Genomic DNA, 15,856 nt, shown 5'->3' with positions numbered 1-15,856 from the left:
GCTTTTCACTTTGTTTAAATTCAAGGAGCAGCTTCTGTTTTCTTTATGTTTAAACTCAGGCTAAGCTCACAGAACAGCAGATTAAAGAGGAGTTTATGAAGCTTCATCAGTATCTGCAAGATGAAGAAGAAGCTTCAATCACTGCACTGAGGAAGGAGGAAGAGCAGAAGTCAGACGATGAAGGAGAAGCTTGAGGAGATGAATAGACAGATCTCAGCTCTATCAGACACAATAAAAGACATAGAGGAGAAGATCTGTTTACCGACCTCAGTGTATATCAGTCTCTCCTCTCTTCCTTCTCTGCAAATGTCTTCACTGCTAAAACATCTTACTACCACAACAAAATTAACAGCTGTTGTGACGCTCGGACACTCTTCAAGACTTTCTCTTCTCTTCTTAATCTGCCACCACCACCTCCTCCATCGACTCTTACAACGGACGACTTTGCAGTTTTCTTCACAAATAAGACAAGAACCATCAGTGACCAATTCTCCACACCGCAGACTGAGGACAACTTCACAATGACCGACACACACTCTTTCTCCTCCTTCTCCCCACTCTCAGAGATGGACGTTTCCAAACTTCTCCTGTCCAATCATCCTACTACTTGTCCACTTGATCCGATCCAAGCGATCTCTTCTTCAGTCATACCTTTGCTTACTCACGTTATCAACTCCTCTCTTCACTCTGGAACATTTCCCTCAGCATTCAAGCAGGCTCGGGTAAGCCCACTGCTCAAGAAACCATCTCTAAATCCAGCGCTTCTTGAAAACTACAGACCGGTATCCCTTCTTCCATTCATTGCAAAGACACTTGAGCGAGCTGTGTTCAACCAGCTTTCTATGTTCCTTGTACAGAACAACCTCCTGGACAGCAACCAATCTGGCTTCAAAAGTGGCCACTCAACTGAGACTGCTGTGCTCTCGGTTACTGAAGCCCTGCGACTAGCAAGAGCACCTTCAAAATCCTCAGTACTCATCTTACTGGACCTGTCTGCTGCTTTTGACACTGTTAATCACCAGACTCTCCTGTCCACCCTCAGAAAGATGGGCATCTCTGGAACCGCACTCCTGTGGGTTAAGTCCTACCTCTCTGACAGATCCTTCAGTGTGTCTTGGAGGGGTGATGTTTCAAAGTCACAACACCTTGCTACTGGGGTTCCTCAAGGCTCAGTACTTGGACCACTTCTCTTCTCCATCTACATGATGTCATTAGGATCTGTCATTCAGAAGCATGGCTTTTCTTATCACTGCTATGCGGATGACACCCAACTCTACTTCTCATTCGTGCCAGATGACCCGACGGTAGCTGCTCGCATTTCAGCCTGTCTTAGTGACATTTCTAGCTGAATATGAATGACCATCACCTTCAGCTTAACCTTACAAAGACAGAACTCCTGGTGATTCCAGCTAACCCATTGCTTCATCACAACTTCTCTGTACAGAGGACAGCCAGAAACCTAGGAGTTGTGATGGATCATCAGTCAAGCTTCACAGACCACATTGCTACAACGACCCGATCCTGCAGGTTTGCCTTACACAACATTAGGAAGGTTAGATCCTTCCTGTTAGAGCAAGCCACCCAACTTCTTGTCCAAGCTCTTGTTCTCTCCAGACTGGACTATTGTAATGCTCTCCTGGCGGGCCTTCCTGCATGTACTGTCAAGCCTCTGCAATTGATCCAGAATGCAGCAGCGAGGGTTGTTTTCAATGAGCCAAAAAAAAAGCTCACGTTACTCCTCTCCTCATCAGTTTACACTGGCTACCAGTAGCCGCTCGCATCAAATTCAAGGTACTGATGCTTGCCTACAAGACGACCAATGGCACGGCACCAACATACCTAAACTCACTGGTTAAATCTTATGTACCCTCCAGAAGTTTGCGCTCTGCAAGTGAACAACGCCTTGTGGTGCCATACCAAAGAAGTTCAAAATCACTCTCACTGACCTTTTTTCCTGGACTGTGCCCAGCTGGTGGAATGACCTCCCAATCTCATTTTCAAGAAACATCTAAAGACTCATCTTTTTCGCCTGCACTTAACCAACTAATACTAGCACTTTTCCTTTTCTTGTCTTTTCATTTATATATATATATAAAAAAAACCTGGCTATGCATTCTATACTAGACTAACCAAGACTTGTCATGGCACTTGTATACTGTTGTTGTTCTCTTGTTGACCTGACTGCTTCTATTGTTCTCATTTTGTAAGTCGATTTGGATAAAAGCGTCTGCAAAAATGATTAAATGTGGTGTTTCAGAAATAGGATGATATATATTTACTGATAATTCTATTCTGATTCACTCTTTATTTCTGATCATTTGTCTGTGATTTATGTGGGCTAGAAAGTAAATGCAGAAATAAGATCATTTCCGAATAAAACAGTTGATGGATATCCATATCCATGTTAAATTAGTCATATATGTGCAAGGATTCTATGTTAGAACAATTAAAAGGCCTCACCAACTTTTAGAGCCACCCTTAGCTTTGACATCTGTTAAGATATCTCAGGCTGCCTGCCAACTCAGGTGTGTCTTTGTCATGCTAACTCAACGTGAACGTTTATGATTGACTACGTTTACATGCTGTTTAAAATCGGGTTATGGTCGGGTTAAGGTCACTATTTGGGTTTCTGAAACATTCGGGATAACCCGTTTACATGCGTGAGCAGAGAGTTACCAATCCCGATGTAAACGGCGACGCACGGTTAGCGTCTGGACGTACGGACAACAAGACGCAATATGCGTCATTTCCGATTCTTCTTCCTGTATCCAAAGACAACAACAACAACAGCAGCAGCAGGCGGATAATGAATAGCTTGGGGCAGATAGCGATAGTCTTTGTTTGCGCTTTGGCGCTGGTACTGATCCACCAGCAGCACTTGACACTACTGTGCCTCTATACTGCACGCGGGTTTTTTTTATGCGCCGTCTCTACTCAAAAGACCAAGATTCCTTGCGAATAGAACATGCGCAGAACACACATTTTGATGGGGATATGCCGACACGCGTTTACAAGACCAAATATTCGGGTTAGAAAAGGGGTACCCCAGGTATAATATCCCGTTTTTTAAAAACCGGGATATGAGCATATCCGGGTTTTTGCCGGTGTTTACATGGCCGTGCGCGACCGGGTTATTGCTAATACCCCGGTTTTGAACGGGTTATTGGCTGCATGTAAACGCAGTCATTGACTTGATGTCTGTGATGTAAGAAGGACTGTACTGGATAGTTGATCATGTGACTTGTGCTCACTTCTGGTATGCCAGGCACACCCTTACAGATGCACAAAGATTGTCAGTACCTTTCATATTGTAATAAGGACAAGACAAGAACAGGTGAGGCTCCATAGCTCAGTGGTTAGAGCACTGGTCTTGTAAACCAGGGGTCGTGAGTTCAATTCTCGCTGGGGCCTGATTAGAAACCTTTTGAAAAGTGACCTGCTCTGAAAATGAACCTGGATTAGATCTGATGAGGACTAAACACCACATGACATAATGTGCTCAGATGGATGAACATGAACCTTCACAGAAGGAAGAAAACTGGGACATGCATGTCTTTAGACCAGGTCCTGTTCCATCCACACAGAGAAATACAGTCATTATTTAGTATATACTGTCCTATATACTGTAAACTAAAGCCATCAGCAGTCAGTTCTCAGCTCCACACACACAGGAACTCAAACCAACCACAGTACTACTAGACTGTTAGGTTAGGTTTAGTTGATATGTACCTGCAAATTACTTATAGTCAGTTGAATGCCTGTTGAGGGACCATCAAAATAATGTTTGAACAGATATCAAGCAGTCTACTAATACATAATAATGACTGGTAGGTGACATAGTTACAAAGTAATGGCAAAGTGACAGTGACAAACTTATTTATAGTTAGTATAAGATCTATAGTGCAGTATAGTATAAGGTCATCACAAAGAGCGTGTCGGCTAAGGATGGCCCTGGTATTATGTTAAATAATTTTTCTTAAATGAATAGAATGCGTTTGCCCTGCTCTCTTTCCCGTGCAAGAGTTAGCATGAGCTTACAGGAGTCTTAAAATAAAATGTGAATTGTGTCATCTGCTATCTGAACACGATGACTAAATCTAACGGAGTAATAAAAATATCATTTACAAATCAACATTTTAAAAAAAAAAATACTTTAACAATTGTATTATGAATTCTATATGCATTGTAAACGTTAGTTTTCTTGCTATACTCTCTTTCTTAGTGATCGCTTGAATACACGAAAGGTTATGGATAAAATGTATCTCATAAGAGTGTGGAAACTTTAACACGCTCAAACTTAAACGAGTGTGCCGTTTGATTTGTTTAGGGTGTAAGTTTTAAGTGTAAAACAGCTAGACTTCATTTTTGCGTCGATGCTTCATGCGATCACACTTTTTGGACAGACACAAAGTTGCGCTAAAAGAAATATCTCGAAGAGAAAAACTGTAACTTAATTTCTTAATTTTCATTTATTCCTATTACGATGACACCGCACAAAGATCACCTAAAAACGTATGGTCCGACAAACAAATTGTGAACAGCCGTCCAAAATCTTGATACGGCTAAATCTCGAGGTGTAAGAAAAATGTCATTTACAAAACATTGTAATTCTTAGATGTGAAACACCCTTGACATAATCTGTTGGCGTGCAAAAATAGTCATAAAATGTTTTAGCACGGCTATTTACACAAATAGTATGAGAACTGTATATTGTGTCACTCGCATAGAAAATTAATTACCGGTTTATCAGGGTCAAAAGGAAATGATGATATTGTTTGATACATCCCAGCTCGTACATTTCTTTCATTTTGAAAATCACAGCCGCTTAAATTTTTTTTTGTAAACCATTTAACATTACACGATGCCTACAAAATAGTCAAAGTGTATGTTTTCTGTTCTAGGTAAAAACTGGGACATGCATGTCTTTAGACCAGGTGCTGTTACTCCACACAGGGTCTTGTTGGCATGAGAAATACAGTCAATCTTGAAGAGACCAAATAGAAGACAGACCAACATCAATACAAAAAAATCTGAGAATTTATTTATCGGCAATGTTGTGAGCTATTTACAAATCCTTCCAGAAGAAGAACACACGTCTGGGATGTGGAGGTTTGAGAGAAACCAAAGGAAGATAACATAGTTCTTTAACACCAGTGATTTATGTGGGCTAGAAAGTAAATGCAGAAATAAGATTAAATGTCCGAATAAAACAGTTGATAGATATACATGTGTTCTTACATGTTAAAATAGTCATATATGTGCAAGGATTCTATGTTACAACAATTAAAAGGCCTCACCAACTTCTAGAGCCACCCTTAGCTTTGACATCTGTTAAGACATCTCAGGCTGCCTGCCAACTCAGGTGTGTCTTTGTCATGCTAACTCAAAGTGAACTCTTTATGTCACGTACATGAGTGACAGATGTCAGGTGAGGCTCCATAGCTCAGTGGTTAGAGCACTGGTCTTGTAAACCAGGGGTCTCGAGTTCGATCCTCGCTGGGGCCTAAATGGTCAAATTTTTAAAAGTTGACCTGTTCTGAAAATGACCCTGAAGCTAAGATGAAGATGCAACATACTGTGCTCATATGGATAAACATAAAACTTTCAAGAAAAAGGAAAGTTAGGAATTGTTGATATCAGGCTCATGTTGGGAAAAACAGTCATCCTTGATGAGACCAACATCAGTAAATTAAAATCAGAGACTTTACCAGCAATACTGTGAGCTGCTCCAACCAGGAGCTTTCAATAGATAAAAACAAAAAGTGAAAGTCATGACATTCAAACAAAATATTAAGCAGTACAACTGTTTTCAACATTGATAATAATAGAAAATGTTTTTTCAGCACCAGCTTATTCGAACGAATACATTTTTTGACCTTGTAATCATAAATCAAAATGTCATAACTTGCTCCTCTTGTGATATGACTGACTTGATGTCTGTGATGTAAGAAGGACTGTACTGGATAGTTGATCACGTGACTTGTGCTCACTTCTGGTATGCCAGGCACACCCTTACAGATGTACAAAGATTGTCAGTACCTTTCATATTGTAATAAGGACATGACAAGAACAGGTGAGGCTCCATAGCTCAGTGGTTAGAGCACTGGTCTTGTAAACCAGGGGTCGTGAGTTCAATTCTCGCTGGGGCCTGATTAGAAACCTTTTGAAAAGTGACCTGTTCTGGAAATGACTGGATTAGAGTTGATGAGGACTAAACACCACATGACATAATGTGCTCAGATGGATGAACATGAACCTTCACAGAAGGAAGAAAACTGGGACATGCATGTCTTTAGACCAGGTCCTGTTCCTCCACACAGGCTCTTGTTGGCATGAGAAATACAGTTGTTCAACATTGTGTGCTTTCAGCTGTGAGTCCTATTTCTATTTACTATATATACTGTAATATACTGTAAACTAAAGCCATCAGCAGTCAGTTCTCAGCTCCACACACAGAAACTCAAACCAACCACAGTACTACTAGACAGTTAGTATAAGGTCTATATTACAGTATAGTATAAGGTCATCACAAAGGCCGTGTCAGCTAAGGATGGCCCTGGTCTAGTATAAGGGTTTTTTAACTCCACCCTCTTACAAATCCTTCCAGAAGAAGAACACGCGTCTGGGATGTGGAGGTTTGAGAGAAACTTCAAAGGAAGATAACAGATTTCAATTTCCGGAGTGTATATACAATGATGATTAATATTTATTACAATCTCCAGAAAACCCCAAAAATCGATCCACACACACTGATAACTACCCTCACAGAGAGAGTCTTTTCATTGTTTTACAGTCTTGATGTAAATTCCTCTCTGAGGATGTTACCAACTAAAGTGGACGTAACAACAGAAAAACTGTAACACATGATCATCTACATGATAACGAACCAAAATATATATTAAAGAATCAAATATATAAGCTACAAAATGACACAATAATCAAAGGAAAATGCCTGATGGTGTTTCGAAATAGGATGATAAATATTTACTGATAATTCTATTCTGATTCACTCTTTATTTCTGATCATTTGTCTGTGATTTATGTGGGCTAGAAAGTAAATGCAGAAATAAGATATAGTCTGAATAAAACAGTTAATTGATATCCATGTTTTCTTACATGTTAAAATAGTCATATATGTGCAAGGATTCTATGTTACAACAATTAAAAGGCCCCAACAACTTTTAGAGCCACCCTAAGCTTTGACATCTGTTAAGATATCTCAGGCTGCCTGCCAACTCAGGTGTGTCTTTGTCATGCTAACTCAAACTCAAAGTTTTTTTTTTTAAGAATTCTCTTTTTTTTATTACTTTTAATTTGCTTTACGAAATCAAATACACTGCTTGACAATAATCAATCATTTGTAATCAATAATTATTTCCTTATTCCAATTTTTATATCGTTTTAAATAGGCTACTACATTTAATTAGATATTATTCTAATTGTCTGCACATAATAAAGTAGAAAATATACTTAGTATGTGTACTGTAATAAATGGTATCAATTAGCACTGCATCATTCATAAATTGTTTTTATTTCATGTTTTTTTTCTTTACGTTTCATCAGTTCATTCTGCCTTTTATTCAGTTTAGCTGCAGATAAAGGCTGGCACCTCTATGAGAGCGAGATCACTTCTCTTTCAGTGTGAAAACTTCTTTATCTCATTTTCACAATAAATAAAAAAAAATGCTATAGTACTTATTTAACTTTTCCTCTCCATCAGCGAATTATGATTCTGAAAGAAAACACCCAAATGTCTGTTTGTTAAAGCAACAAACGCTACTTTCATGCATCTGATTATCAGATAAACCTTGCACTCTTATTTCAAGGTCACTCTTATTTCAGTGTTAATGCTGTGGTTATTTTAACAGTTTCCTTCATACATTCAGTTCATCAGCATTGTTAAAACACATTTTTCATTCAATAGGGTGACCAGACGTCCGCCAACTGGAGTTGTAGCCAGAAATGTCCCCATTTAAAGCACGTTCAAAATGACTCGCAAATACACTGGAAAAGCCCGACAAATTTAGCCAGCTGGTTACGAGAGCAGAGCGCTGTTATCATCAGTTATCAAATGAGAGCACGTTATATACATATTAAAACAAAGTAATACTGTTTGTGTGCAGTGTATAAACAGATATGTAGGTTGCGGAATTGTTTTGCACCATAGGCCTATTAAACATTCCTGAAACTTCCGCCGTCACAACTCTCATATACTCAAAAGCTTTCTAGCCTAATACTTACATTGCTAATTGAGCACAGATCCACAAACTGGCGAATCTTGTCTTCAACAAAGTATTCATGGATTACTTTGAAGAATGTAATCTAAAGCAAAACGACACAAAAAGGAACAAGTGAAACACCATAAGTGACACACAAAGAGACAGGCTGCTTGTCTTTAAGTATACACGTTCTCACCTGTATGAAGCCAATGCAGAGCCATGCAGAGTATGAGGCTGTACAGAGGTTTGTATGCAAACCATGACCAAACAATGCTATTAAAACTATGACTTGGTGGTGGCACACAGAGTATATTGCAAAGCGATAATAGTGAATACAAAAATCTGAATGGCTGTTTTATAACACAGAAATTGTAAGGCTTAATCATATTCATAAAAGACTAGCCATTCCCACTTACAGTGCCACTTATACTCACATCAGTTTTGACCCGAGCTTCTTCCTGGTCCATCGTAGACTCAAGAGAGAATGACAACTGTACACTTTGCTGGCAAGGCATGCCGGAGATCAGGGGAGCACCTACAATAAAAGGTGTAAGTGTTTTTGGAGATTTCTGAAATAAAATACAATGCCTACCCCTGTAGGACCCTATTAGTATCTCATAAAGAGATTGGTTTAATCACTAGTTGCTAGTAGGACTTTGATTCCATTGTTGTTACGCTTGGCTGGCAACACTAGTAGGATATACTATTAACATGGAGAGTGATTGGGTTAATCACTAGTTGTTTGTGGGACTTTAATTCCATTGTTGTTACACTTAGGCTGGCAACAGTAATTATTTGATCATTATTAACGTGGAAAATGATTGGATATACAGTACTAATCACACTGTATTTTTGAACACAGGAGCATTCATTACTTTGTGGAAATTCTATCACGGTTAAAGGCTTAATGCTATTTATGAAATTAATTTACATTGTTACTGCATGTTTTATGGTCATATACTGTGACCATAAAAGAAGGACCCAAACTTTTTAGCACAAGACCACCAAAATAACAGTGCCAGTACCTTGGGACCCTCACTTTCCTCTGAGGTGGTTAAAGTATATAGCATAATGACAACACAAAATAACACAACAGTCTAACAACAATATTATTTTAATAGTAATTTACTCATTACTTACATTTCAACATTAATCTTAACTAAGTAGTTGGGTGGGCAACATGCTGGACTACAAAACTCTACATTGGAGTTTAATTTTTAAGAAGTTTGTTGAATACCAGTTGCTTCGCAAAAAAAAAAAAAACTCTTAATTGTCATATTTATCAGGAATTAACAGTGAGCATAGCATTGTATACCACTGACTAAAGGATTTGCAATTCCAAATAAGTTAGAGAAACATGTTGGTTTGTTTAAAATAGAATGTCATGCTTACATCAGTGAAAAAACAAGCCACTGTATGCATCGGTGGAACACATTACATGTACATACAGTCCTGCATGTACACACATTCTTGTATGGCCAAAATTATCTCTTTTCCTCCTGGTGTCTGTCATATGATCCTAACATGTTCATGCAGACCCCAGCCCATGGAGTATATATAACTTCCTCATGCACTTAATACATTATACATCCAATTATGGATATAAATAATATTAAAATAATACATTTCTGGTCCACAGATACATCTATACCCAAACTGGGTGACCAACTATGAATGAGATTAAACATATTATTATTAAATAGTATTACTATTCTTAAACGTACAGTATGGGATTTTTGGCCACCAGGGGTCACTCAATCAAAATAATAACATAAGACGTACTTTGATGACGTCGGGAAAGAGCGTGGGCTCATGGGAGTTGTTGTCATTGGAACACGCGCTCTGTCGCTCCCCACATTCTGCACTCATTCTAACTTAGTATTTTGACAATCACGTCTTTTCGACCAGAGAGATATATGAATTATCAGACCCCTATCAAAGCAATATTCCATCTAGCTAGTAGTAATATATGTAAAAAAAACACAGTCGCCTTTCGTTAATAATTATAATTACATTTATACTATGATATCGAACAAGATAGTGAACTGCATTTGAAGCTACTTTATCCAGCTAGATATAGAACAAATGTGGATTTACATTATACTATACATGAGAGCTAGTCCGTCTGCGTTTTACACAAGACATCATCGTTTCACAAAATATACGGATAGATACAGTTAGCTGAATGGATGTATACCTGTTTATTAGAATGCAAGCGAGTTCGGCATCTCTCTGTAGTTTCAGCTTGTCACGAAGCTCTCTCCATCTTGGAAATGCAGCTCCAATATTTACCCGTGTCTTGTTTCTTATCTTGTCCCAAAACCTTCTCGGGTCATTTATTTCACCCGTACGTTTGCGCTTCACAGAATGTGCAGGCAAAGCATAATCATGATCCATAACTAAGTTATTGATTGAGGTATAAATACTAATATAAACAATATAAATATAAAATATAATAGTCTCGATCAAGATCAAGACTAGCTACTACTTTTTCTTTTTCGTCTCTTCTTTGCTTCTGTTCACCTTTGTATTTGGCGTTCTGCCGGGTTCCGCAGGAAGTTAGATAAACTAGAGGGGTCAAAGGTTATATGACGCCATAGACGGGCGACAAAACGGAAATAAAGAAACGTGCCGTGTCTTCTAATTAAACTATAATTTTCTCCGAATTTGAAAGTTTGTGGAAATTGTTGGGATAATGTAAGTACACAACTAAAAAAAATATATAACATAGATATAGTGATTTCTGCTATTTTTAAAGCAGAAAAATTACATATTGTGCCTAATATTATTAATACAGTAAAATATGAGAGCTTAAATTTGTAATCCAAATTCAATACAGAACCATATTAGCATCAGGACACTGCTGGCACGTGATGGACGCCCCATTACTGACCAGCATCCTGAAACCAGTCTGACACTTACATGCCAATCCTATAAGGCAGAAATACACATAAATATACAAGCTGGTTTACAATTAAGTATATTATAAAAGTTCCATGTTTAACAATGACATTCATTTTAAAGATGTAACGTAACGTTATTTGTTTATTATTCTGTTATGTTCAGCGGCAAATGCAACACATTTTATTATCCCGTGCAGCTGATTCACTCGCAAGATGCTTAGTCTATGTTAAATTAAAAAAATATGACAATATATCAGTAAATGACTGTCATTTAGCGTAAAGCTTCAATCCTGCTTAGTTTAGGTTGGTCGAAACCATATCAAAACAAAGCAAACTAAATCGCGTACGTTACCTGATATGATGCTGACTTGATTCGGCCCGCATTCCACACAGGACAAACTCGAAATATCAAAATAACATTACCCGCCACAATCCGTAGGTGCAGATGAAGCTCGATGACGTAACTGTTGCTGTTTGCGTTTAGAGTGCGTGCAGCGTGCGCGCGCTCTTAAAACTCTCTGCGAGAGGAAGTTCAGTGTTTCCTGCCGGACGCCTGAGCAGTGCTGGTTGCAGGTTACCGCGTGGTTTCTCTGACAAAAAAACTATTGTGCAAAGAAGCATTTATATTGAGGTATAAGTTTCAGAGAAAAACAAACGGTAAGTAAGGCTCCGAGGACACATTCATATTGATTGATTAGCTAGAAGGGAATTTTCTGAGGTGAATTTTTGCCCTCTGGTTTTGAACAAAGAGGAGAAAACAGCAGGTTGTACAGTGATTTTTTTTTCATTGTGCCACTTACATTTCAGAAACTGACTTGAAAAATGTGCTTTTTGCCTTTTTAACAGATCTTATTGGTTTCTAAGAAGAGTTTGACCATGACAATAGTGGTTCTGCGTTTGCAAGGTTTAAACACAGAGGCAGGATCTGAAGACATCCGAAGATTTTTCCATGGCTTGCACATACGTGAGGGTGGTGTTCATATCACCGGTGGTGAGATGGGAGAAGCTTTCATTATTTTTAATTCAGAGAGAGAAGGCCAACTAGCCATGCGCTCATCTGGAAAACTCCTCAGAGGCTCTTCTGTTTCATTACATATTAGCAGTCTGGCTGAGCTCAAGAGAAAAATGGAGTCGAGATTAAAGAAACCAAAGTCCACTGCAGTGGAGACTAAAATAGTGCCATCTTCGCCACTTGACACAAACAGAGCTCTTTTGCAAAGTCTAATGACTGCCATTCAAGGATTGCATTCAAATGAAAAAGTGGATCAATGCCAAACGCCTGAGAAAATTGACCAAAATGTTCCAGAAACACATAAATGGTCCTCAACTGACAACCAAACAAATACAGATGCTCAGCATAATCAAACTCATGACATGGCATCCAAGGAGGAGAAAAGCAAAGGAGAAAACCTCAATTCCTGTAAGCCAGGCTACCTTCGGCTTTATGGATTTCCTGACTCTGTTGCCAAGCAAGAGATCTACCAGTTCCTACTGGGACTCTCAGTGTTGGATGTCATCACGAAAGTTCGATTGCAACTGGGGTGGTGCTGTTTGGTGAAGTTGGCCAGTTTTGCAGATGCTGAGGAGGGACTGAAATACAGCCACAGGAAATTCAAAGAATACAATATTGAGGTCAGACTTGCTCATGAGAAGATGTGGACAGATGCTGTGGAGCAGTCCAAAAATTGCATGCAAAACATCAAACCTCACACTTTCTCAGAGCAAAGGGAAGTTAAAACGGAAAGGAATGCAATGAGAGGTTTCTCAACCAAAAGAAGTGCAGAGGAACAGCCCTCACCTGGATCTCCCAAAAAATACTGCCGAAACTTTCTGTCCCCTCAGACGGAACTTTGTGTTATTGTCAATAATCTTTCAAAGAATATAACTAAGACGGAGATCAAGAAGATTTTTGGATGTTATGCAATCCCAAACTATAGAATTAAACATTTATTAAACAAGTGGGGAGAGAGGACAAGCACAGCATTCATTACCTTTGAGCACGCAGAAGACTATGCCTCAGCTCTGAACATGAATGGTACAACTGTTGGCTTAACAAACATTGAAGTGTCACCCATAACTAAAGAAGAAATATTTGCTATAATTCGCAAAAACAGATGTGCTAAAGTTTGGAGGCCACCACATTATGGAAACGCACATTTAACCATGTCATGTGTATATGCACGCAACTTTCCTGCACATGTCAGGAAAGAAGAGGTGAGAGACTTTTTCATGCACTTTAACATCTGTGAAGATGAAATCATATTGCTTGTGGACAGCCAGGGCAATGGTGTCGGGGAAGCCATCGTGCAGTTTGAATGTGAGGAAATCGCCAAACAGGCCCAGAGTCTCCATGGGAAGTATTTCATGGGAGCAAAAATTCTACTCACTTGCATCACACGACAACAGAGGGAGAAGATCCTTGGTAAATGGTGAACAGGAGATGAGATGTTCTCAGCACCTTCAGACACCCGCGGTGGTGTAAACGAGCACAACTAATTAATTTGAAGATCTAGCAAAAGCTTTATCATAAAAAATCTCTCTATCTTTGAGCTGTACATAAACTTTTTCAAGCAATGTGCTCAAGCGACATTATGGGTACCAAATTTGAAGATGCCCAGTAAAGATTTTGTGTAACACAAGGAAGGAGTATACCTAAAGAAGATCTCACGGTTTTTCATACAGTGGTTGCCAAACCGTTAAGGACTGGTCCAAGTGAATAAACAATACCTGTATACTTTCAACACAAGCTGAATTACATTATATTGCACTTTTTCCTTGGTTGTAGCCGCTGGACATGCAGCTTGTTGGCTTAAATTAAAAACAGATATATCACAAATGTCTTGCATATTAATATTTAGTTATTTATTTTGCTGTATATATTGTAATAGAAGTAATATGTTACAAGACATTCAGACTGGTTAAATGTTTTTGACTGTATTTGAGCCAGTGTTTTGATTTGGCATCTGTATATGAATTCCTGTTTGAAAAAACTAAAACAACAATTTTGAGTTGTTTCTGATGTCTTAGTGACTGGTAAAACTTGTTTTTCATTTGACATGTAAGTTGGAGGTTATATTAAACTTAATTTACAGAAGAAAATAGTTCTCAGTTTCATCAGCTTCAATACTCACAAGGAGTTTGTAGGCCACTCTGCATACATTCTCAGTACAGAAATTATACTCCAAAAGAGGTCACCAACTACGTCATTACTTGGGTAAAAATTATTCTGAATGGTTAAATCATGGAAAAAGATGCAGAATCTTAACATATATGTTAATAAAGTCCGGAACATATCTCCGAAGGTTTGTTTAGGTGACACGCGACATCACACTCCTAAGACATATATCTGCCACCCAGTGCATCAGGGTGACAGATGTCCAGATGTGCCTTCCATCCCGTGTGCCGTTATGACTCCCCCTGGTGACTGGTCCTGCACAGACAGATACCAACAAACATACATAGAGAAACACATATCTACTTCAAGGTTGAGTAGCTCGGCTCCTACTCTTATCAGGTACTGTTTCCCAAAACACAGACAGTAAGTGCAGTTTCTCAGAGAGAGAAAAGGAGAGAAGCTAATACCATATTCAGCTTTATTATTTCACGTACAGACAGAAAACAACCTAAATGTTTTGAATACATGTTGGTCACATAGACGAGATGCCCTGATGACCTCAATGACCTACACAGGCATTGTGAACCTGAGAGGAGTTGACAGAGGTTTAGCATATGGAGAGGCTTCTCATGAACAAGAAAAAAACATTCCAATAATGACACATTTTAACTTAAATTACATAACTTAAATCTAAGAAATTTAAATACTGATTAATAATCAATCAAAAGAATATTATATTTACAGCAGGGGAAATATTCATATGACCCCCTGATGTTTTTGTAAGTTTGCCCACTTGCAAAGAAATGAAAGGTCTGACATTTTTATGGTAGGTTTATTTTAATGTATAGAGACAGAATACCAACCAAAAAATCCAGAAAATAACACATTATATAATGTTTAGAAATTGATTTGCATTTCAGTGAGTGAAATAAGTATTTGATTCCAAAGTAAAACATGACTTAGTACTAGGTACAGAAACCCTTGTTGGCAAGCACAGAGATAAGACGTTTTTTGTAGTTGGCCACCAGATTTGCACACATCCAAGGAGGGATTTTGGTCCACACCTCTTTACAGATTCTCTCTAAATCCGGTTTCTAAAAAGGTTTCTTGGCTGTCATTTGGCAACTCGAAGTTACCTTTGGAATGTTCACTCCCATTATGTATGGGAAAACTTATTTTTTCCTTTCTGCAGAAGCCTGATTTGTTCACGTTTGTGTAGCTGCACTAACCAATGGCGCTTTAGTCCACCAAAACCTGCTATATAAGTCGGCCCGTAGTGCCATTCATCAGATTATTCTCCTTCAGCAACGAGGATCATCTCTTCACTGACACTTCTGCAAGAAGAAGCAGTAGAAGAAGCTTCAGCTCTGCTCACCTCCGTGGAAGAAACCGAAGCAGCGAACACAAGCTTCACTGCAGGTATCCGGCATCTGAGCAAAGAGCAATTTCCAAAAAGCAAGTTTCCAGCGCACATTGTTCTAAATGTCGCGCCCCTTGGTTTGTGCAAGGGGCTCTTGCACGATGGAGATGGGCACAACTAGTACGCCACCTGCCTCGGCCGTGCCTGGGCTGAGGACTCATGCTCTCTTTGTGAGAGCATGAGTCTTTCTAGCATGGGC

At 38.8% G+C, this 15,856-nt stretch overlaps 1 protein-coding gene and 3 non-coding genes across 4 annotated transcripts; all 4 read left to right on the top strand.

The window, feature by feature from the left end:
- Positions 1-3,338: 3,338 nt before the first annotated feature.
- trnat-ugu (transfer RNA threonine (anticodon UGU)) lies at positions 3,339-3,411 on the top strand. The gene has a single exon. It is a non-coding gene; the product is annotated as a tRNA-Thr (tRNA).
- Positions 3,412-5,432: 2,021 nt separating this feature from the next.
- trnat-ugu (transfer RNA threonine (anticodon UGU)) lies at positions 5,433-5,505 on the top strand. The gene has a single exon. It is a non-coding gene; the product is annotated as a tRNA-Thr (tRNA).
- A 572-nt stretch (positions 5,506-6,077) lies between these two features.
- Positions 6,078-6,150, top strand: trnat-ugu (transfer RNA threonine (anticodon UGU)). The gene has a single exon. It is a non-coding gene; the product is annotated as a tRNA-Thr (tRNA).
- A 5,780-nt stretch (positions 6,151-11,930) lies between these two features.
- LOC132103096 (RNA-binding protein 12B-like) lies at positions 11,931-13,958 on the top strand. Its single transcript, XM_059507917.1, has one exon. It carries the CDS (start codon positions 11,999-12,001, stop codon positions 13,553-13,555), a length of 1,557 nt encoding a protein of 518 aa, XP_059363900.1. The 5' UTR covers positions 11,931-11,998; the 3' UTR covers positions 13,556-13,958.
- The last annotated feature ends 1,898 nt before the right edge of the window (positions 13,959-15,856 follow it).

The sequence above is a fragment of the Carassius carassius genome, chromosome 24 (assembly GCF_963082965.1).
Source record: "Carassius carassius chromosome 24, fCarCar2.1, whole genome shotgun sequence".
In the NCBI taxonomy this organism is placed as follows: domain Eukaryota; kingdom Metazoa; phylum Chordata; class Actinopteri; order Cypriniformes; family Cyprinidae; genus Carassius; species Carassius carassius.
This window is presented reverse-complemented; position numbering and strand designations above follow the sequence as displayed.